This window comes from Typopeltis vanoorti, chromosome 18 (genome assembly GCF_054136105.1).
Source record: "Typopeltis vanoorti isolate ZY-2024b chromosome 18, IOZ_Tvanoo_1.0, whole genome shotgun sequence".
NCBI lineage: Eukaryota > Metazoa > Arthropoda > Arachnida > Uropygi > Thelyphonidae > Typopeltis > Typopeltis vanoorti.
The window spans coordinates 9,184,593-9,207,092 of record NC_143566.1 but is presented as its reverse complement, the minus strand read 5'-3'; the positions used below and the strand labels follow the sequence as shown (position 1 = coordinate 9,207,092).

At 37.1% G+C, this 22,500-nt stretch overlaps 1 protein-coding gene across 1 annotated transcript in view; it reads right to left on the bottom strand.

The window, feature by feature from the left end:
- The window catches only part of TBC1D16 (TBC1 domain family member 16), a 419,175-nt gene that overhangs the window by 25,075 nt on the left and 371,600 nt on the right, over positions 1-22,500 (bottom strand). The window contains exons 13-14 of the mRNA XM_090408622.1: positions 8,906-9,092; positions 30-353 (exon numbers count right to left, since the gene is read on the bottom strand). Of these exons, the coding sequence (XP_090264748.1) occupies positions 30-353; positions 8,906-9,092 (511 nt within the window). The remainder of the gene's footprint in view (positions 1-29; positions 354-8,905; positions 9,093-22,500) is intronic.

The window sequence follows — 22,500 nt, the reverse complement described above, 5'->3', positions numbered from 1 at the left end:
AGATATATGACTTATGATTCTTAACTTACCTTTCGAAGTACTAGATCTCCATTCATGTGCATTGCAAGACTGATGAAATGAAAAAGAATTTCATCAGGTCTGAGATCATGTTCAATCACATCACTTCCATAAATAGCCACGATGGCAACACATAAAAATAAATGAAAGTAATCAGTTTGATAATGAGCCCAACATGATTCCCACATTCTAAGAGCTTCTGGTTCTGGAAATTCTCGTTTAAAGCACAACAATATCCAGCGATGACAGAAGAGCAGTTCTAAGGCATTGTAATGATGTTTAAGATGAATGTAGAAAGCTGGTGTCATTAGCCTCAAAAGTTCTCGAAGGTAACTCTGAAAAATAGATAAAATAAAAACTGATCTGAGTGTAAAAAGAATAGGTTTATGAGATACATTTAAAAGAAGCCATTTTGCAAATACACAAAGAATAAATGCTTTTCAAGTATGTGAATCCTGCAACAGCAGATCTTTCCATTATTTATTTATTTATTTATTTTTTAATGTGTCTCCCACCAATGAGAGGCTGTAAACCAATAATGAATTTGTACAGTGGATGGGCTAAGGATTCCCCCCCATTTTTTAAATTAAATTTTACATATGTATATTTTTATTTTTTATTAATTTTTTACATAATCTAGAAACCCCACTCTAGAGACCAAATAGAGAACTTTATCAAGCTGCTCAGATAAATGGGGCAGTGGTCTCACACAAAGCAATGGAATTCACTACCATTTAAAGACAATCACAAGCATCCATGTCTAATGAGGGATCTAAATATTAGCCTGTTGTTTGGAGATGAACATAGTATGCACTTGTCCAACCAGATTGGCAAAGTTGTCTTCACTTAGTTCTGTTTGATGGGTTGAACATCATCAAGTCTGTGATCTTTCAAAAATTTGTTGAGTACAGGAAGAAAAAAAAAAGTCACATAGAGACAAAACCAGTAAATGGCTGGTGTTGAAGCAAGTTTGTACTACTGATTACTATTCATATATAGTACCCTTTCCTCTATTTCTAAGCTGTTTGCAATAGTATCCAGAACATTTTTCGACTTGATCAATATAATCTCATTAAAAGTCTTTCCAGTATATTACCTCAATATGATAAAAATCAATTAAGAAGAAGGACTATGATGGCAAATAATTCAAGGCATAGGCTGTGTAGGATTATATGTGAGTTTTCGAATGAATAGAGTAAGACTGAAGGAGAACTGGAGATGTATAAGAGGGATGGCCTACACCTGAATGCATTTGGCATCAGGATTCTTGAAAAACTAATAACTGGTATGAGCCTAACACAGAGAGTCAGGGAAATTAAATTATAAAGGGAGGGATGGTGTGAGTGTAAGAGCAATAATATTATATAACTGCGTTAATAATGGAATGGGCTTTATCATGGAAATGTGATGAGAAGAGAATGATTTTGACTTTGTGTTTGTTCAGTCACCCATCAAATGTGTGCAAAGATGTCTGCATGCAAAAGGCACTAGAGAAGAATAGAGATCTGCAAATTGTTCTACTGTGTAATGCAGACTGCAGATAAGAATATACAAAAGAACATGCAGGTAGATAATTATGCCTGTGCACAAATGCTAGGAATATCAGAAACAAAGGGGTACAGTTTGTTGCCTTGGTCAATATGTTGGAACCTCAGATCGTAGGCATTAGTGAGACCCGGCTATTAGAATCAGACATACTAACTGGTATCGAGTGTAAAGGGCACAGTATTTTTAGGAAGGATAAGGGAGGAGGCGACGTACTGCTAATGATATCAGATGACTTGAATCCAGTTAGAGTTGAGACCTAGGATTGTAGTACTACTACTCACAATATTTCATGTGGCAGTGAGTTTGAAGTCATTTGGTGTGAGGTGGAATCTAACAATATCAATTACATAGCAGGGTGTTGTGGAGCATGGAAAGAGTAATCATAATGGGAGGCTTTAATTATCCAAATATTGATTGGGTAGAATCTCATGAGAAGAAGAATGAAAATGAATTTATTGAGCTGTTGCAGGACAACTTCCTCAAGCAGCATGTAACAGAAGGAACTCGAGGTCAAAGAGTGTTATATTTGATTATAAGTATCAGAGGGCATTTCAGTTAAAGATGTAACTATTCTGCCTGTGACAGTGATTATGCAGTACTAAAGTGGGAAGTGACTAAGTTTATGAATGTTCCATTCAGAAAAGGATACATGCTGAACTACAAAGCAGGAAATTATAACCTACTGAGTTCAGTGGAATGGGATTAGCTGCTGGATGGGAAGAATATCGACAGTGCATGGGAAGTATTTAAATGATACTTAACAGATGCTATATCAGAATGTGTCCTGAGAGTTCAAAGAATAAGTCGTGTAATAGACAAATGGATGTGTAATCTTAATAAGCATGAGATTCGTTAGAAAAGGATGATGTGGAAGGAATACTGTGTGCATAAGGATTATGTGCATTGTGAAATTATAAGCAGTAGGATAGAATAGTCACAATGTTGTACGAGTATCTATTACGAGTTAAATGTCTGAGTATGAAAAGAAACTGGATTAGCATGCTAAAGACAACCCACAAGAATTCTATCGATATGCTGCAAGTAAAAGAAAGAATGAATATGAAAGAATAACTCTTCTAAATGCAGATGGCATGAGAGTAACAGATGCAGAAGAGGTTGTTCAACTAATGTGTGCTCATCCTGTTAAAGCTATCAACCTGGTGTATGCAACACTGAGCTCATTGCTACCTCTTCATTGGATGAAGAAACTGACGTGAATGAAGATGAGGTATTAGAGCTGTTGCACAAACTGAATAAAAATTCAGCAATAGGTACTGAAGGGATGTGTCGATATTGCAAAAGGTTGGTGCAAAGACTGATGTATCCAACTATTGACCAATTAATATCTCAGGAGTGGTAGTGAAGATTTTGGAAAAATTGGTTAGGGTTCACACTCAGAAATGGGTTGACAGTGAATCTCTACTTTGCAATGAGCAACATGGTTTACTAAAAGCAGGTCATGTTTTAGCAACTTGCTCACATTCTATAACAATGTTACCAATGAACTAGACAAGGGGAATGGATACACCATGATACTTTTCGATTTTGCTAAGAATTTTGACAGAATATAGCATGGTAGACTGTTTGCATAAATTGGAGAACATGGGTTTGGATTATAGAATATTAGCATGGATAAGAGGATGGCTGACTGACAAATATCAAAAATTGGTATATGGAGGATGTACGTCTGCAAGATTTAAGAGGAAAGGAAACTTGAGAGGAAAGCTCCTCTCAAGCCCCAGCAACGATTGTTTCTCCTTTCCCACTATCTCCTACATTGCTTTTATCACAAGTTGGTGCTTGGTAGGACATATATCTCAGTACTGTCCCAAATGGCCATGGCTATCCGTTCAGCCGTGAGATCATGGCCCTGACTGCTGCCTGACACCTCTATTGCATATTTCCACGCGAGGGTGAAGGACGGCAGGCTAGGTGTTCCATCACTTAGATGGCTGATCCCATGCCTGCAGCTGTTCAGAATCACGAAGTTGGAACTCTCTTCTTCCCCTATCTGCAGAGAGGCTTTCTATAGCCCATTAATACAAGAAGACTTTAGGCAGGTCCCATTATCAAGGTACCTTAATTGAGTCAGCACCTGTAGAACACAAGAGATGGGCATCTCTGCTGCATTGTTCTGTAGATGGTGCTCCTTTATAAGAGTCATATCTGGTGCCTCCCCAGCATGATTGGGTAAGGGATGGCACCAGATTCCTCCCTGGGTTTGAGTATATTGACCTTATCAGGACGAGGATCAATGCCCTGCCCACTCGGGCCTGCACAGCTCGATGGGTTAGTGATGACTCAAACTGTAGGGCTGGCTTCCACTACAAAGAGACATTGTCTCATATAGCCCAGTGTTGCTTCCGCACCCATGGGGTCTGTGCACAGAGGCATGACGCAGTGTTCTCCAATCTGAACAACCGCTTTAAGACCAAAGGCTGGGAGACTGCGGTGGAACTGCATTATAGGACCTTGGCAGGTTTGCATAAGCCAGATTTAGTGATTAAAAGAGATGGTGACATTTGGGTAGTTGATGCCCAGGTAGTGGGAACAGGACACCCACTTGCCTACAGCCATAATCATAAGGTAAACTATTATAAGAATAACCAAGATCTAGTTAGTAAGATACGGAAGGAGCATGGGGCAACTCCGTGGTTTACCAGAACCACCATCTCTTTACATGGTGTATGGAGTGCAGATAGCAATAAGGACTTAACACAGCTTGGGCTTATGCAGAAGGATATAAAAGTTCTTTCCTTGAGGGCCCTACCGGGCACACTGGTGGCATGGCATTGCCACCAGAGAATGACTACAATGATAACTAGAACAGGCATAGGATAAAACACTTGTAAAGGCTTTGGTCTATATCAAGTTTAGACGAGATGTCTGGACGTGATGTAAGAGTAGTACTGCCCATAACCAGTAAAAAGATTGATAAAAAAATTTTAAAAAATAATAAAAAAATAACCAGTAGTGTACCACAAGGATCAGTGCTTGGTCTACTGTTATTCAATCTGTACAAGGGAAGGATCTACCCTTGTACACTACTGGGAAGGATCCGACAAGCGACATACAGCTATTTGCTGATAATGCAAAGATAAGTAAGGTAATCAGGAATGCTGCTGATATGCACTACTTGCAGAATAATTTGCATAAGCTGGAATTGTAGGCATGGGAAAATGGATGTCAGTAAATGTAAAGTCATTCACTTCGGCGTGATTAGATATAAAATGTCATATTATATTGGTGGGATTATGCCAGAAGAAACTGATGAAGCTAGGAAACTCAGAGTGTTAGTAGATAGCAAGATGAAGTTCAGAGGCTATGTAGCAAAAATTGCAAATACAACTCAAAAGATAATTGCAATGCTGAAATGAATGTTCACATGTAAGGATGTCATTTTGCCTCTTTACAAGGCGTTGATAAGACCTCACTATTGTGCACAAGTCTCTTCTCCTGATTTCTATTGTGATTCTGATATATTGGAGAGAGTGCAAAGGAGAGTGTTAAAAATGATATCAGGATTATGGAATGCTGATTATGAAAACAGATTGAGAATTTGTAGACTAGCAAACAGAAACTTCTGAAAGGGTCATACAGGATTTCAGTTGATGGAATTTTTCAATTATGGAGGATGGGGAAAGGACAAGAGGGCATTCTTGGAAGATGAGAATGAATGCCGCTAAGAAGGGGTGCGGGCTAGATTTTTCTCTCATCGAGTGGTGCATGATTGGGATTGCCATTGGATATTGTGAGTGTAAGCAGTGTGTGTAGTATGTGGCTTCCCTTGATGAGTCCCTGACTCGCTTGAGGTCTTTCTTAATAATAATAATAATAAGATGCTCTAAATAGACAACAATGACATCATCTTATTTCGGGATGTTGTAATTGCAAGAACATGAGATCACCATATGTGACTGGGTTTCTACTGACAATTTCTTTATAGTTGCCTTCTCAACATAAGGGAGAGTTACCATTAAATATTGCTACTTTTGTGGCATGCCTGGGAGTATGCTAGGTGATCTCCCTCACAATTAGACCATTTCATTGTTTTCCTCTTATAGTCTCTGTTCAGATGATCTTTACTGTCAAATTGTGCACAGATGGAAGTGTTTCTTGATTTTGTTTTCAGTTGATGTTGCAATGGTTTCTGGGCATGTTTAGGGTTTGCCTGAGGAAAATTTACTCATGCTGAAAACAGAGTTTGTTTCAATGCCAGAGCTCCTCACCAATTATGCAGCCACACATGGATGCCACTTCAAGTAAGCAATGACTGTGCTTGGGAGTGGAACACTAGAGCTATTCAGATGGCATGCTCTCACCACAGCAAGCCTTGGACCATGGTGAAGGAGATATGCTGCAATGTCACTGCTCCTTTCAGGCGAATTCACTAGAAAGAGATTCTGACTGGGATATCCAGGACTACCCTTCTTGCTAAAGTAGAAGCAAAAATAGTGCGAGACTACCTGAGTCTCCCTTTCCAGATGTTCCACACCACAGATCGGTGAGGCACTGGATATCCCAGTGATAATGGTATGGAAGATAAGACAGTACACTAGACTCAAGAGACGTAGAGTGAAGAGTATGGAAATAAAACCTTAGTAAGAGCATAAGAACAAAAAGGGTCAATACTATCACTGGGGCCCCCACCACACCGAAGGGGTGCCTCAACATGGAGAAGAAACTACTGTGATGAATTCTTTCTTTTAGTGTTACACAGTGATCAGCATTCATTTTTGAAATTATGGATTTTACAACCGTGTTAAAATAACTCTTTTTATTATCCCGATGTTTCGATTTTCATATCAAGATCATCATCATCATCATCTGGAGCATACATAAATATACAAGACAAGCTGTGTTATATTTCAAACCATAAGCTAGCTAAACAATGATTTGATCACATGCTACTCACTGGCATGACCTCTAGTGAAAAAAAAAAAAAATTAAATTAAAAAAAAAATAATAAAACAATAAATAAATAATTAATTACATCAAGCTAGATTTAATTTATGATTACATGAATAAACATTCTTGCTTACAGATGGTTTTCCTTCCAGTAACAGTGATGTCCTATTTCTATTATTACAATTATTATTTTTGATTTAAAAAAAAAAATTATTATTTATATTTTACAAGATGAATAAACATTCTTTCTTATAGATTTTTTCTTTAACAGTGTTGTCCTATTTTTTTAGTATTAAAGTTGTTATTATAGATTTAGGATCCTGGATTTTCTACAGTCCTGTTTATAGTTGTTCTTAGAGAGGAAGGATTCGTTGGACGAATATATGCCTTCCATATGTATGGGATTTTTAGACCATCTTTATTGTTTAGATTGGGGTGGTTGATAACGATCTCACAAGCTTCCTTAAATTTGCATTCATACCATGTTTTGGTGTGATGTAGACAACTAGTGCTTTTCCAATCAATTCTATATAAGATGTTCAGGGCATGATCAGAAAGACCAGCTTCACCATAATTATTATATTTGATGTGTCGTTTATGTTCTTTTTGTCTGATTGAAATTGCGCGTCCTGTTTCTCCTATGTATGGTATGCTGCAGGTGCAGTAAATACGGTATACTCCAGGGTGGGCCAGCGGAGGGAGTGGGCTTTGGATGAGTTGAGTAAGCTTTTTAATTTTGCAGGAAGTTTAAAGGTGGATTGAGGTTGAAAAACATAACACACTGCAGTTTCTAGATACACTTGTCACATGTCTTCCCTCGGGCAATCTTTCCTTCACTGTTTACTGGAAACCAACATTTACTGGCCAATATATACACACAAACTCCTACCATCACCCAACACAAAAACTAGGTGTCATCAATACCCTAAAAAAACAGAGCTCTGAAGATCTGCTCCAATGAACAGGCACTGAAAAACGAATTTAAAGTGATCAGCAATACTTTTCAAAAAAATGGATACAGCCAAAACAGTATTAACAAAATTCTCTATAAGACCTCAATCAAAAACAAAGATAAACCAGACTACAGTAAAACTATAAACATTCCCTACATTAAAGGGACATCAGACAAAATAAACAGAGTACTACAAAAATACAACCTCAAAGCCACCTTTAAACCTCCTGCAAAATTAAAAAGCTTACTCAACTCATCCAAATACCCACTCCCTCTGCTGGCCCACGCTGGAGTATACCGTATTTACTGCACCTGCAACATACCATACATAAGAGAAACAGGATGCACAATTCCAATCAGACAAAAAGAACATAAATGGCACATCAAATATAATAATTATGGTGAAGCTGGCCTTTCTGATCATGCCCTGAACACCTTACACATAACTGACTGGAAAAGCACTAGTTGTCTACATCACACACCAAAACATGGTATGAATGCAAATTTAAGGAAGCTTGTGAGATCGTTATCAACCGCCCCAATCTAAACAATAACGATGGTCTAAAAATCCCATACATATGGAAGGCATATATTCATCCCACGAATTCTTCCTCTCTAAGAACAACTATAAACAGGACTGTAGAAAATCCAGGATTCTAAATCTAAAATAACAACTTTAATACTAAAAAATAGGACATCACTGTTAAAGAAAAAATCTACAAGAAAAAATGTTTATTCATGTTGTAAAATATAAATATATATATTTTTTTATTTTTTTAAATCAAAAATAATAATTGTAATAATACAAATAGGACATCACTGTTATTGGAAGGAAAACCATCTGCAAGCAAGAATGTTTATTCATGTAATCATAAATTAAATCTAGCTTGATGTAATTAATTATTATTATTATTATTTTAATATATATATACATATTTTTTTTTTTTTCACTAGAGGTCGTGTCAGTGAGTAGCATGTGATCAAATAATTGTTTCTCTAGCTTACAGTTTGAAATGTAATGCAGCTCGTCTTTGTATATTTATGTATGCTCCAGATGATGATCTTGATATGAAGACCAAAACGTTGTGATAATAAAAAGAGTTATTTTAACACGGTCGTAGAATCCATAATTTCAAAAATGACTGTGATGAATTAATTGTTTTAACCTTCTTAGCAACCATGAGATTTTTCTCATGGTTGCTAAGAAGCTAATCAGTCTACTGAGAGTGGATGAATGAATTCAAAAAAGACAGGTATGATAGGAATTGTGTGAATTAAAGTAGCCTTTGTGCAATCAGTCCTAAGAATCTATGGTCCAATTAATAATCATGAACACCACAAGAGTATGATAAAAAGAAATTTGATATCTAAAGCTGAATTACAAGAACATTTCAAGCTTATATTTTCAGTTATATTTATGAAATGTACATATTGAACAATTGAATGTATCTATAATATATATATATATATTTGACATACCAAATTAGTTTCCATGTCAGTATCTTTAGGAGAACTAACAAAAATAGTGCGTTGCATGAGACCAACAAAACACCAAAATGATTCAGCTTCATCCTGTATTTCAGTCAGCACTGGAGCCAATAAATCAGACATTCCTTGGGTATATCCCATAGAAGGATTTGATAATGCATAATTTAATAAAATATTCCTGAAAAACCAGAAAACATGTTTAATTAAATAAATATGGATTAAATTTTAATGATTTTAGGATATATTCATATGTAAATAAAGTATTTTAAAATATTTTAATATTTTAAATTAAAAAGGGTATTCAGACTACTATGACAGCACTACATGATTAAGTTTACATTATTATTAACCTGGTATCCACAATTTTCCTCCAAATTAGTCTATTTATTTATTTAGTTAGCATTTGGCTAAGAAGAATATATGCATATGCCACCACCACACACACACAAAAAGGATGTACAAGACAATAACATGTATAAAAGAATAACAATAGTGCGAAGTGAAACTGTAGTCATATATACATATAAAAATATACAAATAATCATAAAATTAAAATTGAATGTCTAAGTTCGACAGCAATCAACAGCATCTGTAGAAACTGTTACAAAGTCAGTTACAGGTCCAGTGTAGGCTCTACGAGGATAGTCAACATGATATGGTGTATAGTTTGGGTATCCTCACCACAGTCACAAGCTGAGTTTGGTCTTATTTCCCGAAGTAAACAAGGAAGCTCCACACGGTGTGAATCCATTTAGGGAGGTCCGTATTTTTCGAGATCGAACCCAGATGGGTTCGATCTCGAAAAATATGGACTAAAGACATGGGAAAAATATGGGTTAAAGACAGTCTGCCTGATTACTGGGGCTTGCACAGTCCATTCCATCTGCCACTTGTCACTGAGGGCTATGATGCTTTGTTGCATCATAGCCCTCAGTGACAAGTTGTTGAGCCATTATAATAGACAGGTGTCTTGGTTTAAGCCTCTGTGATGTAAAGCTGTCAATATCAGAGTGTATAGGAAGCAGTGGATTCTGTCAAATTTTGTTATATTCGCGAATCAGGTTGTCTTGGTGTTGTAGTTGTGGCAGTTGTATGTGGCTCAGAACTGGTAGGCAATATGACGGAGTAATCTTTATTGTTCCAGAAATGATACACAGTGTCTGATTCAGGACAGTATCGATTAATTTAATGTGTGCACTGTTCAGCCGGACAGCTGAGCAGTATTCAGCAGTTGAGTAAAGAGGCACAGAGCAGATGTCCTTAATGTGGGAGCACAAGCCCCCCCCCCCCCGCCCAGGTAGTTCTGGCATGTTTATGCATGTTATTTATAGTCCTGAGTTTGGCAGCAATATTGGAGAGACATATATTAAAGAAGAGGGTTCTGTCTAGGATTATGCCCAGATACGTTGGATTAAAATTGTGTGGTAGTATGTTCCCATTTGGTGGTACTCTTAAGATGTCAAATGCCACATTATTGTTCAAATGGAACAGCATGTTTCAGTCTTGGTAGTGCTTGGAATAAGACACCACTTCTCAAAGAAGTGGTTTAGCTCCTCTAGGTCACTAGTTAGTATGTGCTCTATAGTACAGAAGTTCTGTTCTTGGGACGTGATGCATAGATCATCAGCATATGCGAATTTTCTAGATGTTGTCCTTGGTAGGTCAGAAATACATATTGAATAAAAGAGGGGCCAGAACTGACCCTTGTGGGAGACCATTGTTAGGTGTTCTTGGCTTGCTCATATCATCATCTATAATTACATGTACTGTTCTATTAGACAGAATAGTGTTGATCAGATGGGTAATTTTTTTTACATTTCAGTATTTTAAGGAGCTTGCAGATAATGGCGTTACTCCATACAGTGTCATATGCAGCTGTCTAGATTGCACCAGTTTTAAGGCATTTTTTGAAACCAGATTCTATATGAGTCATTAGGGCCAAAACTTGATCTTCAGTTGCACCCAAGCCTGAAACCGGCCTGTTCATGATGGAGAGTGTTAATAATAATAAAAATAATTCTTAAATTAAGGGGATATTAAATCCCACATAGTTTTAAAACCGAATAAGAAACTCAAAGATTGGAATCAGAGAGTTTCTTGCCGAATATAGTAAACTATAAAGTATCAGCGAACATTAGCATTAGCCAATGCAAGTGATCCTAGTACGTAGTACAATACTGGGCAGCTCGTTGCAAAGGTGGAGGACTTCTTGGTATCTTTAATTTATAACCTTCTTTAAGTCTGGGCAATTCCTTCCTAATTATTTTAGTGTGGGTTTTTTCTGATTTAGCTCTGGACGGATTCACTATCTGATTGGCAATACAGTTGGCATTAACAGCAGCTTTTGCTTGGGGGGGGGGGGTTGGCGATGGGAATTACCACCTAACTTTTTTAAGAAGGCGCCATGCCTTCCTCCTTGAATGAAAAAAAAAAAAACTAATTCTATTGTAAATAAGTCGTTCTAATAGCTTAAGACAGGCACTGTGCAGTGTTATAGGTCTATAGCTTTCAGGTTTGTCAGCAGACAGCAAGAAGTTCTTCTTTGGTGAATGGATTGGATAGATCGATCACTTCAGAACAACCTTCTTTAATTGTTGAAAGTTGTTGAAAGCATTATACATGTCAGCAAGGAGATGTGCTTTGCATTATGGGATACTAAGGCAAATGATGTGAAGTCATACCACCTTTACGAGTTGTCCCAGTCCTGAAAATACTTCAGGTGCAAACTTTGTTTGCTTACACTTGGATAAAGGATTAAACCAGTATATAATTTCTTGGTATCTTTAATTTATAACCTTCTTTAAGTCTGGGCAATTCCTTCCTAATTATTTTAGTGTGGGTTTTTTCTGATTTAGCTCTGGACGGATTCACTATCTGATTGGCAATACAGTTGGCATTAACAGCAGCTTTTGCTTGGGGGGGGGGTGGCGATGGGAATTACCACCTAACTTTTTTAAGAAGGCCTTCCTCCTTGAATGTTTAAAGTTAAGTCTTTCGATGGTGTCAATCCATTTGTTCTCTCTCTAGCTTCATTTAAGCTGTTTGTGACATCTACATGTCCACTATTCAGAAAGTTATAAATTGCTTTGTTGGTTTTGCTCCAGCCAGGTATATATTCTTTTCTAGCACCTCTAGGGATGTGTTTGGTGGCTGTAGAAATTACTATTTTAAGAAATTACACATTTTTATCTAGTTCTGATGAGCTGTTCTAGTTTGCCTTGACAAAATTCCAAAGTGGCATTGGTGTAGTTTCTAAGGCACTTCTGACTGAATCAATTCACCTAGACCTTGGTCTTCCTCTGAGTCTCTTTCCTGCCATCTCAGCAACAAACACCTGTTTTCCCTAACCTTTCCTCACTCATTCTATTTACGTGGCCATAACACCTTAGATTAGCTCTGTTTACACATTCTTGAATTCAAACAATGTCAAGTTCCTTTCTAATATCTACATTTTTAATATGATTCTGCCATTGATACCATCCATTCACTCCCTAATTCTCCTCGGAACCCTCATATCTGTGGTCCCTTGTCACTGATCAAGTGCTTTAGTTCTAATCTAACTCTCAGATCTATAACTTAAAATTGGTTTGAACACTGTCTTGTATATTGTTAGTGTGGTGTTTTGGCTAATTTTTTCCTTATTCCATATAATTTATTCAGCTGGATATTCTACCATTACTGGCTTTATTTATTCAGTTATCTATTTCCAGATTTAATTTGCCATCTTCACTAAAAACTGTGCCTACATAGATCAAATATTTTACTTGTTCTATAGGATCTCCACTCAGAATGCAGCTGAAGTTTTCTATGCCCCTACCTATTCTCATAATTTCAGTCTTTTTATTGTTGATTTTCATGCCATTGTTACAGCTGTTATTTAATTTAGTTCGAGAAACCTGAAGACTTGCACTAGATGTGTTTAGAAGTACAACATCATCTGCATAAAGCAAAGAGCTAATTTCGACATGTCCAATTCTAATAACAGGCCTAATGCCACTTTTTTTCATAATGTGATTGATGAAAATGATGAATAAGAGTGGAAATAATGTGCATCTTTGTCTTACCCTTGATTTTACATCAAACCATCTTCCTGCATTTCCTTGAATTCTAACTGCTAACTAACAACTCAATATAGACTATGTATTGCTCTGTATAATGTTCCATTTCACCCCATATAATTATAGTCTTTTGTAAAGCCTTATCTCCGTGCATCTTGTCGTATGCCTTTTCCAGATCGACAAAACTTAAGTACAGATCATTTCATATTGTCATGATTTCTAATTATTTGTTGTAAAGCGAAAATCTGATCTTGATAACCTCTATTTGGCATGAACCCAGCTTGTTCTTCTCCAAGTTTCTCTTGCACAATTTTTCTTAACCTCCTTTCAAGTATTATTATTATTATTATTATTACGAGTATCTCCATGGAGTCAGTAGCCTCATAGCGGGAGACCCAAACTATCAAAACAATATCTGTCATATCTCTTCTTGAATTCATTTAGAGACGAAGAACTCACAACTGAGTCAGGCAATGCATTCCATTCATTCACCACCCCTCCAGATGAAAAACCTCATTCTCACACCCTTGTTAACAACACTTTTCCTTAATTTCCAGGGATGACCTCTTGTTCTTCCATCACTATTACACAGCTGAAACATTTTTCCTGCATCAATCTTATAAAAATATTTTAGCAACTTAAATGTTTCTATCATATCTTCTCTTCTCTGCCTATCAACCAACCTCTGCAATCCACAAGCTCTCAATCTATCAATGTAGTGAGTATTTTTTTACATCACTCACCAACTAAGTTACTCTCCTCTGAACCCTCTCCACAACCTCCTCATCTCCAAGGAATTCAGGCGACCAGACTTGAGCACAGTAATCAAATGTGGAAGTATCAATGACTTATAAAGGGGAATAATAACTTATTTATCTCTGGATGTTAGCGTGTTCCTCAATAACCAAGTAATCCTATGTGCAATCTTGGACACCTTAGCAATGTGTCCCCTGAACTTCATCTCCCTATCCACCAACACCCTGAAGTTCCTAGCCTCATCAATCTCTTGGAGTACCATTCCATCAATGTAGTACACAGCTGGTAATCTTTTAATCCCAAAATGCATAACTTGTACATTTTTTCACATTGACCTGACATCCATTACCATTTTCCCAGCTTATTTAAATTATCCTGCAAACTCTCAACATCAGCTTGATATTTTATTGCGCTACCCAACTTTGCATCATCAGCAAACAATTGAATATCTCCCTTTAAGCCATTTCCTATATCATTTATGTACAAATTAAACAATAATAGCCCAAGCACAGAGCCCTGAGGCACACCACTGGTCACTTGCCTCAACCTGGACTCTGCTCCTCCATACACCATTTTCTGGTATCTCTCCCTGAGCCATTCTCTCTTATCCATATTATCAGTTTAGTATCCATCCCCATCTGCTCCAATTTGCACAACAGTATTCCAGGATCTTCCTCAGCCATAGCCAAGTCAGCCGGTCTTGGGTGTGAACAGCAGTGTTTTTCCCCTAGTTTATCTGGGATTTTTCATCCTGCAAGCAGGCAAACTGGCCCCGTGAACACACATGGATAAAGTCAGGAATACTTAAGACAATCCCTCCAGCATTGGTCTGAATTGTTAGCAATGACAGCCAGTCCTGAGCCAATAGGTGGGATTGAGGTGGTGCTGTACCTCCCCATAAAAGGGGCTCAGAGCCATTGAATCACTATACGAAATGAATGAATGTTGGCCTCTATAGAGTACCATATCCTGATTCACTCATTCTTGAATTTTGTCTTTAACCGACTTTTCCAATACATTTACCACCACTCCCAAGATAGTGATTGGTCTGTAATTAGTTTTAGAGCCACCTTTATGCAAAGGAACTACTTTGCCTTCCTTCCACTCCCTAGGGACCATCCCAGAGTTCAAACTTAAGTTAAATAACCATGTAAGAGGCATTGACAATTCCTTTGCACATTTACACAACACCCAAGCTGATATTCCATCTAACCCTACAGCAGCATTTGCATTTAAATTCTGCAATATACTAAGTACCTCTGATTTATTAACTTCAATACTCACATAAGCTATTGCTACAGGTACAGAGATATCCTCACTTGGGTGATAGACTTTTGAAAAGTGATCACTTAGTAATTCTACTATTACATCTGAATTTGTCACCTCAATACCATCAGCACCCACTAAAGTTATCCTTCCAAAGTCATTTTTCCTTTTACTTCCACATAGGGAAGAACTATTTGGGATTACCCTTGATCTCCTTGGGTAAGGTCTTCTCATAATCTGATTTAGCTTTACTTACTATGCTGGGAACCTTCCTAGCTTGAGTCTTGTACTGCTCATGGGTGTACTGATCGCCTTTTTCCTTGTAAATTCTCCATAACATTTTCTTTTTTTGCAGATCAAACTTGATACTGCTACTCATCCGTCTAACACCTACCTTGGTTGTCTTCCTGACCATGGGAATACATTCTGATATTGCCTTCCTCAGATACCCACCTGATTTTATCCCACACACTGCTAACATCTTTCACTTGCAATATGTTCTGCCATGGGACGGCTGTAAGCTCACTCCGAAGCTTGTTATAATTGCCTAACCTGTAGTTCCATATATATTGCTTCTTAAGAGAGAAATCCAGAAATTTTGCAACCTTCCAAGTCAATACCACATGATCGCTCCCAGCAACTGAAGGTAACGAGGACACCTTACTTATGCATATGTCCTCTGAACCAATGACCAGGTCCAACACTCTCACACCACATGTCCTTCAGTTATGTGCTGTTTCAAATAATTATCTCTTAGAAGATGTATGATTTCCATTTCCTTTTTGCCACGTGATATTTAATCCTTCCAATTCATATCACCATAATTAAAATCCCCCATAATAATCACTAACCTCAAACTCATTGCACTAATTTGCTGATACATGAATTCAATATCTCTGTACCCCCTGGCATATATTATTATTATATTATTATTATTACCATCCCAAGACCTCATGGAGTTAAAGACTCACCCGGGAGGTCCTTTTATCACACACACAGCTCATTATACCATGTTTTAAACATATTCAAACTCTTTGCAGATACCACATTCTCAGGCAAGGCATTCCACTCATTCACAACTCTACATGAAAAAAACCTGCCTCTCACTCCCCTACTCACACTCTCTTTATACAGTTTCCAGGGATGACCTCTGGTTCTCCCCTGATCTCCCACTATTCTCTGTAAAACTTCTCCAGCATTGATCCTATAACAACCCCTTACCAACTTGTAGGTCTTTATCATATCTCCCCTCTTCCTCCTGTCCACCAGACTCTGCAAATTACATCTTCTCAATCTTTCCTCCTACTCGACATTCCAGAGGTCAGAAACTACCTTAGTCAGTCTCCTTTGGACCCTTTCCAACATCTCTTCATCCTTCTGAAAACCTGGTGGCCAAATCTGGGGCACAATAGTCCATGTGTGGCCTAATCAAAGCTTTATACAACAGAACAAGAATCTCCCTACTTCTACACGTCAGTGTCCTCCGCATCATTCCCAGAAGCCTTTGTGTTATATAGCAGCAACCAACTGTATATTTGGTTGCGTTGGTCACTATTTCACACCAGACCGCTTCAAACGAACTATCATTCACGTCTATCCTCTTGATATACCACTTTCTTTGACTGCAACTCATCAGGTATCATCAAGTACTCCTCCCCTCATTCTATCTTCTCTATCCTCCCTGAAAATACTGTACCTATCACATTCAATTCCAGTAACCACATCTTCTGCTGACAGTCAGTTTCACTAATGCCTACAACTTTTGGTGACATTGCACTGACTAATGCCAAAAATTCTTCTCTCCTATTTCGGATGCTTCTTGCATTAGTATACAAAAATTGCAGATTCCCTTTAGTTCTTGTAACAGCTTTAGAACTGATATACATGTCAATAATTTCAGTAGTCCCATGCTGATTTTTATCCACTCTATTCTGCAATTTATTCCACGAATAAGGATCAACAAATATACAATCATTGCATGTTTCTCCCTCTTACACTCAACCTTTTCAATTTTAGTTAGGTTAGTACAACAATTTCCCTGCCCAATTTCTTCCACTTGTTCAGAAAACAGTAACTTCTTCAATCGCTTATGACCTTCCATGTTCAGATGCAACCCATCTCTTGCATACAGCTGTCTTTTGCCTTCACACATACTCCAGACATCAACAAATTCCAGACCTCTTTTTTTGCACATTCTTGCAATCATATCATTCATTATCATCGCTCGTCTACTTAACTCATAATTTTCAAAACAAGGCAGCACACACACTATCCTTCCTTTGACACTTTTCTTCTTCACGATATCTAATAATGTTCTTAAATCTTTTGCTACCCGATTAATACTACCACTCAGGCCATTTGTACCCACCATAACTATCATCTTTTCTGCATCATGTCCTTTCTATATTGCTAAAGCCACTCTCTCTATTGTTCCACCAGCCAAGCACTCATCAGGCATACTGCTCTCCATACCCTTAATCATAGAATCACCATATATTGTGCCACTCATAACTTCATTCAAATCCAAACAAGCATCACTCACGGCCTCATTTTCAATGCTATTCAGCATGACTCTCCCAGTTTCATTACTTTCCCTCAACACTCTTTTACTTACTTCCTCACTCTCGTGACATCTTGTTTCTTCTAGACCTCTAGTGCTTTCATTCTGTTGATTCCCAATCACTCCCATACTATTTATTACTTCATCAATCACTAAAGACTCTCCCATACTTAATCCTGTTCTAGTTACTTCAGCTAAAGTAATCTCCATAGTCCTAATTTCTCTATTCAACACATTTAACTCAGTTTTAATTTCCAGAACCTCCTCACTGAGCACTTCCAATTCCTCTTGCAGAAGATGAATGTCACTTTTAAGTAGGGGAAGAACTCCTGCCGAAGTTCTTCCGCTACTGTCCCAACATCTTCTTCCATTCCTAATTGCTCCAGTCTATCCCAACACTTCTCACATATGTCAATGTTTTCATTCTTCTCATTTAGCCAAACAGATCACAGATCCTTCACATTCTTCGGCTCATACATATAGCAGTTTCTGCAAAAGCATCCATTGCGAAAAATCCAAGGCAGAGCCAGACTTTCGTATGGAAGTCCTCCAAGCCGCTGACTTACATCTCTTGTTGGACACCATCTTTAGACACCGAAGTAGTGAAACAAACAGCAGCGAAAACAGAATATATACAACAGAGTTTCAAACAATAACACCACTGAAGGACACTTGTATCTAACCGAAGCACAACTGCAGCACAATGTGAGCCAAAAAAGCAACACTATACTTTAAATTAAAAACACGTTTTCTAGCATAACTCAACACGACCACCATATTCACTAGCGATACTCAATCACTTATGCTTGCATAAATCTTACCTGAAACACTTAGCAGAGAAATTCCTCTGTAATTTTCATTTTCAGCTTTATTCCCTTTTTTTTTTTATAGATGGGTATTATGAGAGGTCTATTGCAATCATCTGAAACTCAACCTCCTGACCAGGCCCTCTGAATTATACAGTGTAGCCACTGCAAAGCTTTTATACCTCCAAACTTAAGAATTTCTAGTTGAATATCATCTACTCCAGCTGCCTTTCAACATTTCAAGTTTTTGATGGCTTTTTCTACTTCAAGTATTGATATGTACTCCTCTTTGCATTCTGCTTGAAAATGTTCTAGCATGGTTCTGTCACTGCTTTCTTTTAACAATCTCTCAAAGTAAGAATTCAATTTTAATAATTTTAAAAGATATTAATATTTTAAAATTAAATTTTCTTAAACAAAAATTCTATCCTTGAAAGATTTGAAACCCCCCACACAAAAGTTACTTGTGATAGTTACCTAACAGGTAGGTATTGCTAATAAGGTTCTGAAAATACACAGAGAGAGAGAGAGAGAGAGAGAGAGAGGATAAAACAAGTACATTTTAAAATTATCTTCACAAGATGTCCATTTCTTTTAAATATTAAATCCATGTAATTGTTGCAAAGCTTATGACATTAGTACCATATGTAGCCAAGAGGTTAATGAGAAAGAAGGAAGAGTGCTGAGAAGGAAAAGGTTTAGAGCAGGATCCCTGTTTTGGACAAACATATACAGTCCTTCCTCGACTTCGAATGTATGCAAATTACAACCACTTGTACTTATGGCAGTCATCCCATTAGCATGTTCACTGAATAACACCTACTCCTGCAATCCATAGACCAGCCGTGTTATTACAGCCTTCAAGACATATTATTTAAGAAATGCTTTTGCTCAAGCTACTGCTGCTGCTACCAAGGACAAGAAAACTCTCAGACTTTTGGAAGGAACATAATATCCTGCATTGTACAAAGAATGTAAATGCAGCATTGGGTGAGTTAATTACAGAGTGTATGAATAGTATTTGGAAAAGCTGCTGAAACTGTGTTTGTACATTCACAGGATTTGACAAAAACAAAACTTTAGAAGATGTTGGTTACAAGATAGTACTGCTAGCTAAAGAGATGGAGTTGGAGAATATCAGTGAAGATGTCAAACATTTGGAAGAAGATGTGAAAGAACAGCTCTCAAATGAAGACCTCATAGAACTAAAAGCATGAAGTTGCAGAAGAAGAGAGTAAAGCAGAACATGAAGAAGAAGGCAATCCCCTAAAAAGGTCCACAGTGAAAAAAACTGGCTAAGGAATTTGCCTCTGTTGAGAAGTCAGCAATTTTTTTGAGAATGTGGACCACAACATGGAGATATTTTGCAAAGCAGATGGAATAATGCAAGCAACCATTGCTTGCTGCAGAGAAATTTATGCAGAAAAGAAAAGGCCAAGTAAGTTTTTTATGATGTACAACATGACAAAAAAAAAAAATCCAATCCCACTGTCACTTCACCTTGACTTTCCAAAAATTATGCATCCAGTGAATCCTCCTCAAAATGCTATGCTGTAATTCCTGAATTTAAGAATTTGTTGTTGTTGTTGATGAACTAGCCTCTTCTGCCTCCTTTTCATACTTCAATCTATCATCCATTTAATAAATCAGCAGCTCTGAGAAATTACTCTTGCACCATGTAATTACAGCTGATTATTTTATTGCAAGCACAAAGAAGCACTAGTACTCTGTACAGTAATTTTATGTTATAATTTGTACATTGTATTATTTCACTATAAACAAAGAGTACAATTGCTTAAAAATATAACAAAGCAGACCTAAGCAGACAAAGTCAGTCAACTGGTAATGTATCCTTTTGGTTCATATACTGATTTTTAACTTATGACCATTTCAACTTATCATGGAATAGTCAGAAAGCAACCTCATAACTATAAATTCATACATATGCCACAGCAATTAACCTTTTAATAATATGTAAATATTTCATCTTAAGTATCATAAGACATCATTTATAAACAATAATAGGAATTACATTAAAAAAAACTGTACTGATGATGTCTTATGATACTTAAGGCAAAATATTTACATATTATTAAAAAGTTAATTACTGTGGTATAAGTGTGAATTTATAGTTATGAATACTCCACAGGTTTCTCTATATAAAAAAGAATGTAACCTCACTGTGAGTCAAGGACTGACTGTATGTATATATATATACATATGCACAGTGATTATGATTTCACAATTATCCAAACTTCAAATAAGTGAACCTCCAATTAACTAACCCTTGAATCTGTTAGTGTGTCAAGTAATTTCTGGTATAGCACTAAACAACTGTGCCTTCAATTAATCAACTAGCAGTTGATGTCCTGTTACAGTTGGAAACCTGGGAGATTACAATATGTACACCAGTTCTGTAATTTTGTATTTTGGCCTAAAAGACAATAAGAAACAAGTTGGTTAGCTAAATCCCTTACTGTCATCCTCATCCTTATTTGTCCAGTATCCAGGTAGATAATCACTAATGGGGTGTACCACAAGTAAGTGAGGATTGGACATCAGGTCAGAAGCCATGGTTAGTTCTTCACATTCTTTAACCACCCAATCAGCCACGATGTGTATGCAAGTCAAAGTTACTATGGATGCGAAGTGCATATTAAAACTGTAATACCATTGTGATCACATTGAAATATATGATGGATATGAAGCATATGATAAGTGATGTGTTTTATCCTTATTGATGTCAATGTGGTTAAAAGGTTATGCAGAGATCTCCTCTCATTTATCTAATTTTGGGACATAATTAGATAAATTAGATAAATTGGGACCACTAGAGAAATAAGATCTTTATGGTGAACTCTGGGAGTTAAAGAGGCAATCATGCAAAAGAAGAAAGCATTTCAAATGTTCCTAGCGAGTATATTAGACATTGACATGCTCTGAGAGAATAAAGAGAAAATTTATTTTATTATTATTATTATGTGACACCTCCAGGGAGTTCAGAGAGTCATCGAGGGAGGTCACCTACTCTACAGCTCTGTCTCCACTCAATCCACCAACTACAAATGTAAGAAAGAAAAGTAACATGTAAAAGCAGCTAAACAAACGTCATAGGAAGTCTTTGGTAAGAATAAAGATAAATATCAAGAAGCTGACAAAAATTCTGGAGGCTATTGAAAAAGCTTAGAAATGCAGGAAAGAGTACTACAAAAAGAATCAGATATGATAAAGGCAAAATGAAAACTGAAGATATTCTTGATGTCTGGATTACTGAATGAAACAATGTGATAGAAAACAGTCAAGCAGAATGCAATCAGAAGTAAATATCAATACTTGAGGTAAAAAAAAAAGGCCTTCAAAAAACCTGAAAGGTTAATGAGAGGTATTGTGTGAATAATGGGTCTCATGTGATGAGTCTTCTGATTAGAGATATCCATATAATAATAATAAATACAGATAATCCTTTATTTCTGTAATTTGAGTGCGCATATATATATATATATTACAATCTGCATAATTTGATCAACTGTTAACACTATTAGTCTGATCTCTGATGAGAAAGAAAGTACTGAAAGATTGTTGAGAGTAAGATTGCTACCTTATTTTCTTCTCCTAAATAAGGTTTCCTAAGAAAGTTTCCACCATTCAACTTTCCAGGAATCTACCAGATCTATAGTGAAGGATTATTATTATTATTATTATTATCAAGGCCTCCATGGAGTCAAAAGACTCATCGTGGGAGGTCGTTTTTAGGAAACACAAAGTTTATCATATCACTCCTTGAACTCATTGACTGTTCTTGCTCTAACCACTCTCTCAGGCAATGCATTCCACAGTTCAACCACCCTCCACACAAAGAAACCACTCCTCAACCTCTTGCTCAAAGCTTCCTTTTGTAACTTTCAGGTATGGCCCCTTGTCATCGCTCTTTCCCGCTGCTTCCGATGTCAGCAACGAGAATCGCCAATGTGAGGAGCTTAAGGATCTTTCTCAGACATAGCCAAGTTAGCCAGTCTTGGGCATGGACTGCTGGGTTTTTCTCCCCAGTTTTTCTGGAGTTTTTTCTCACACAAGCAGGCAGACTGGCCCTTTGAACACACACACACACACATGGATTACAGTCAGGAATACTTAAGTCCC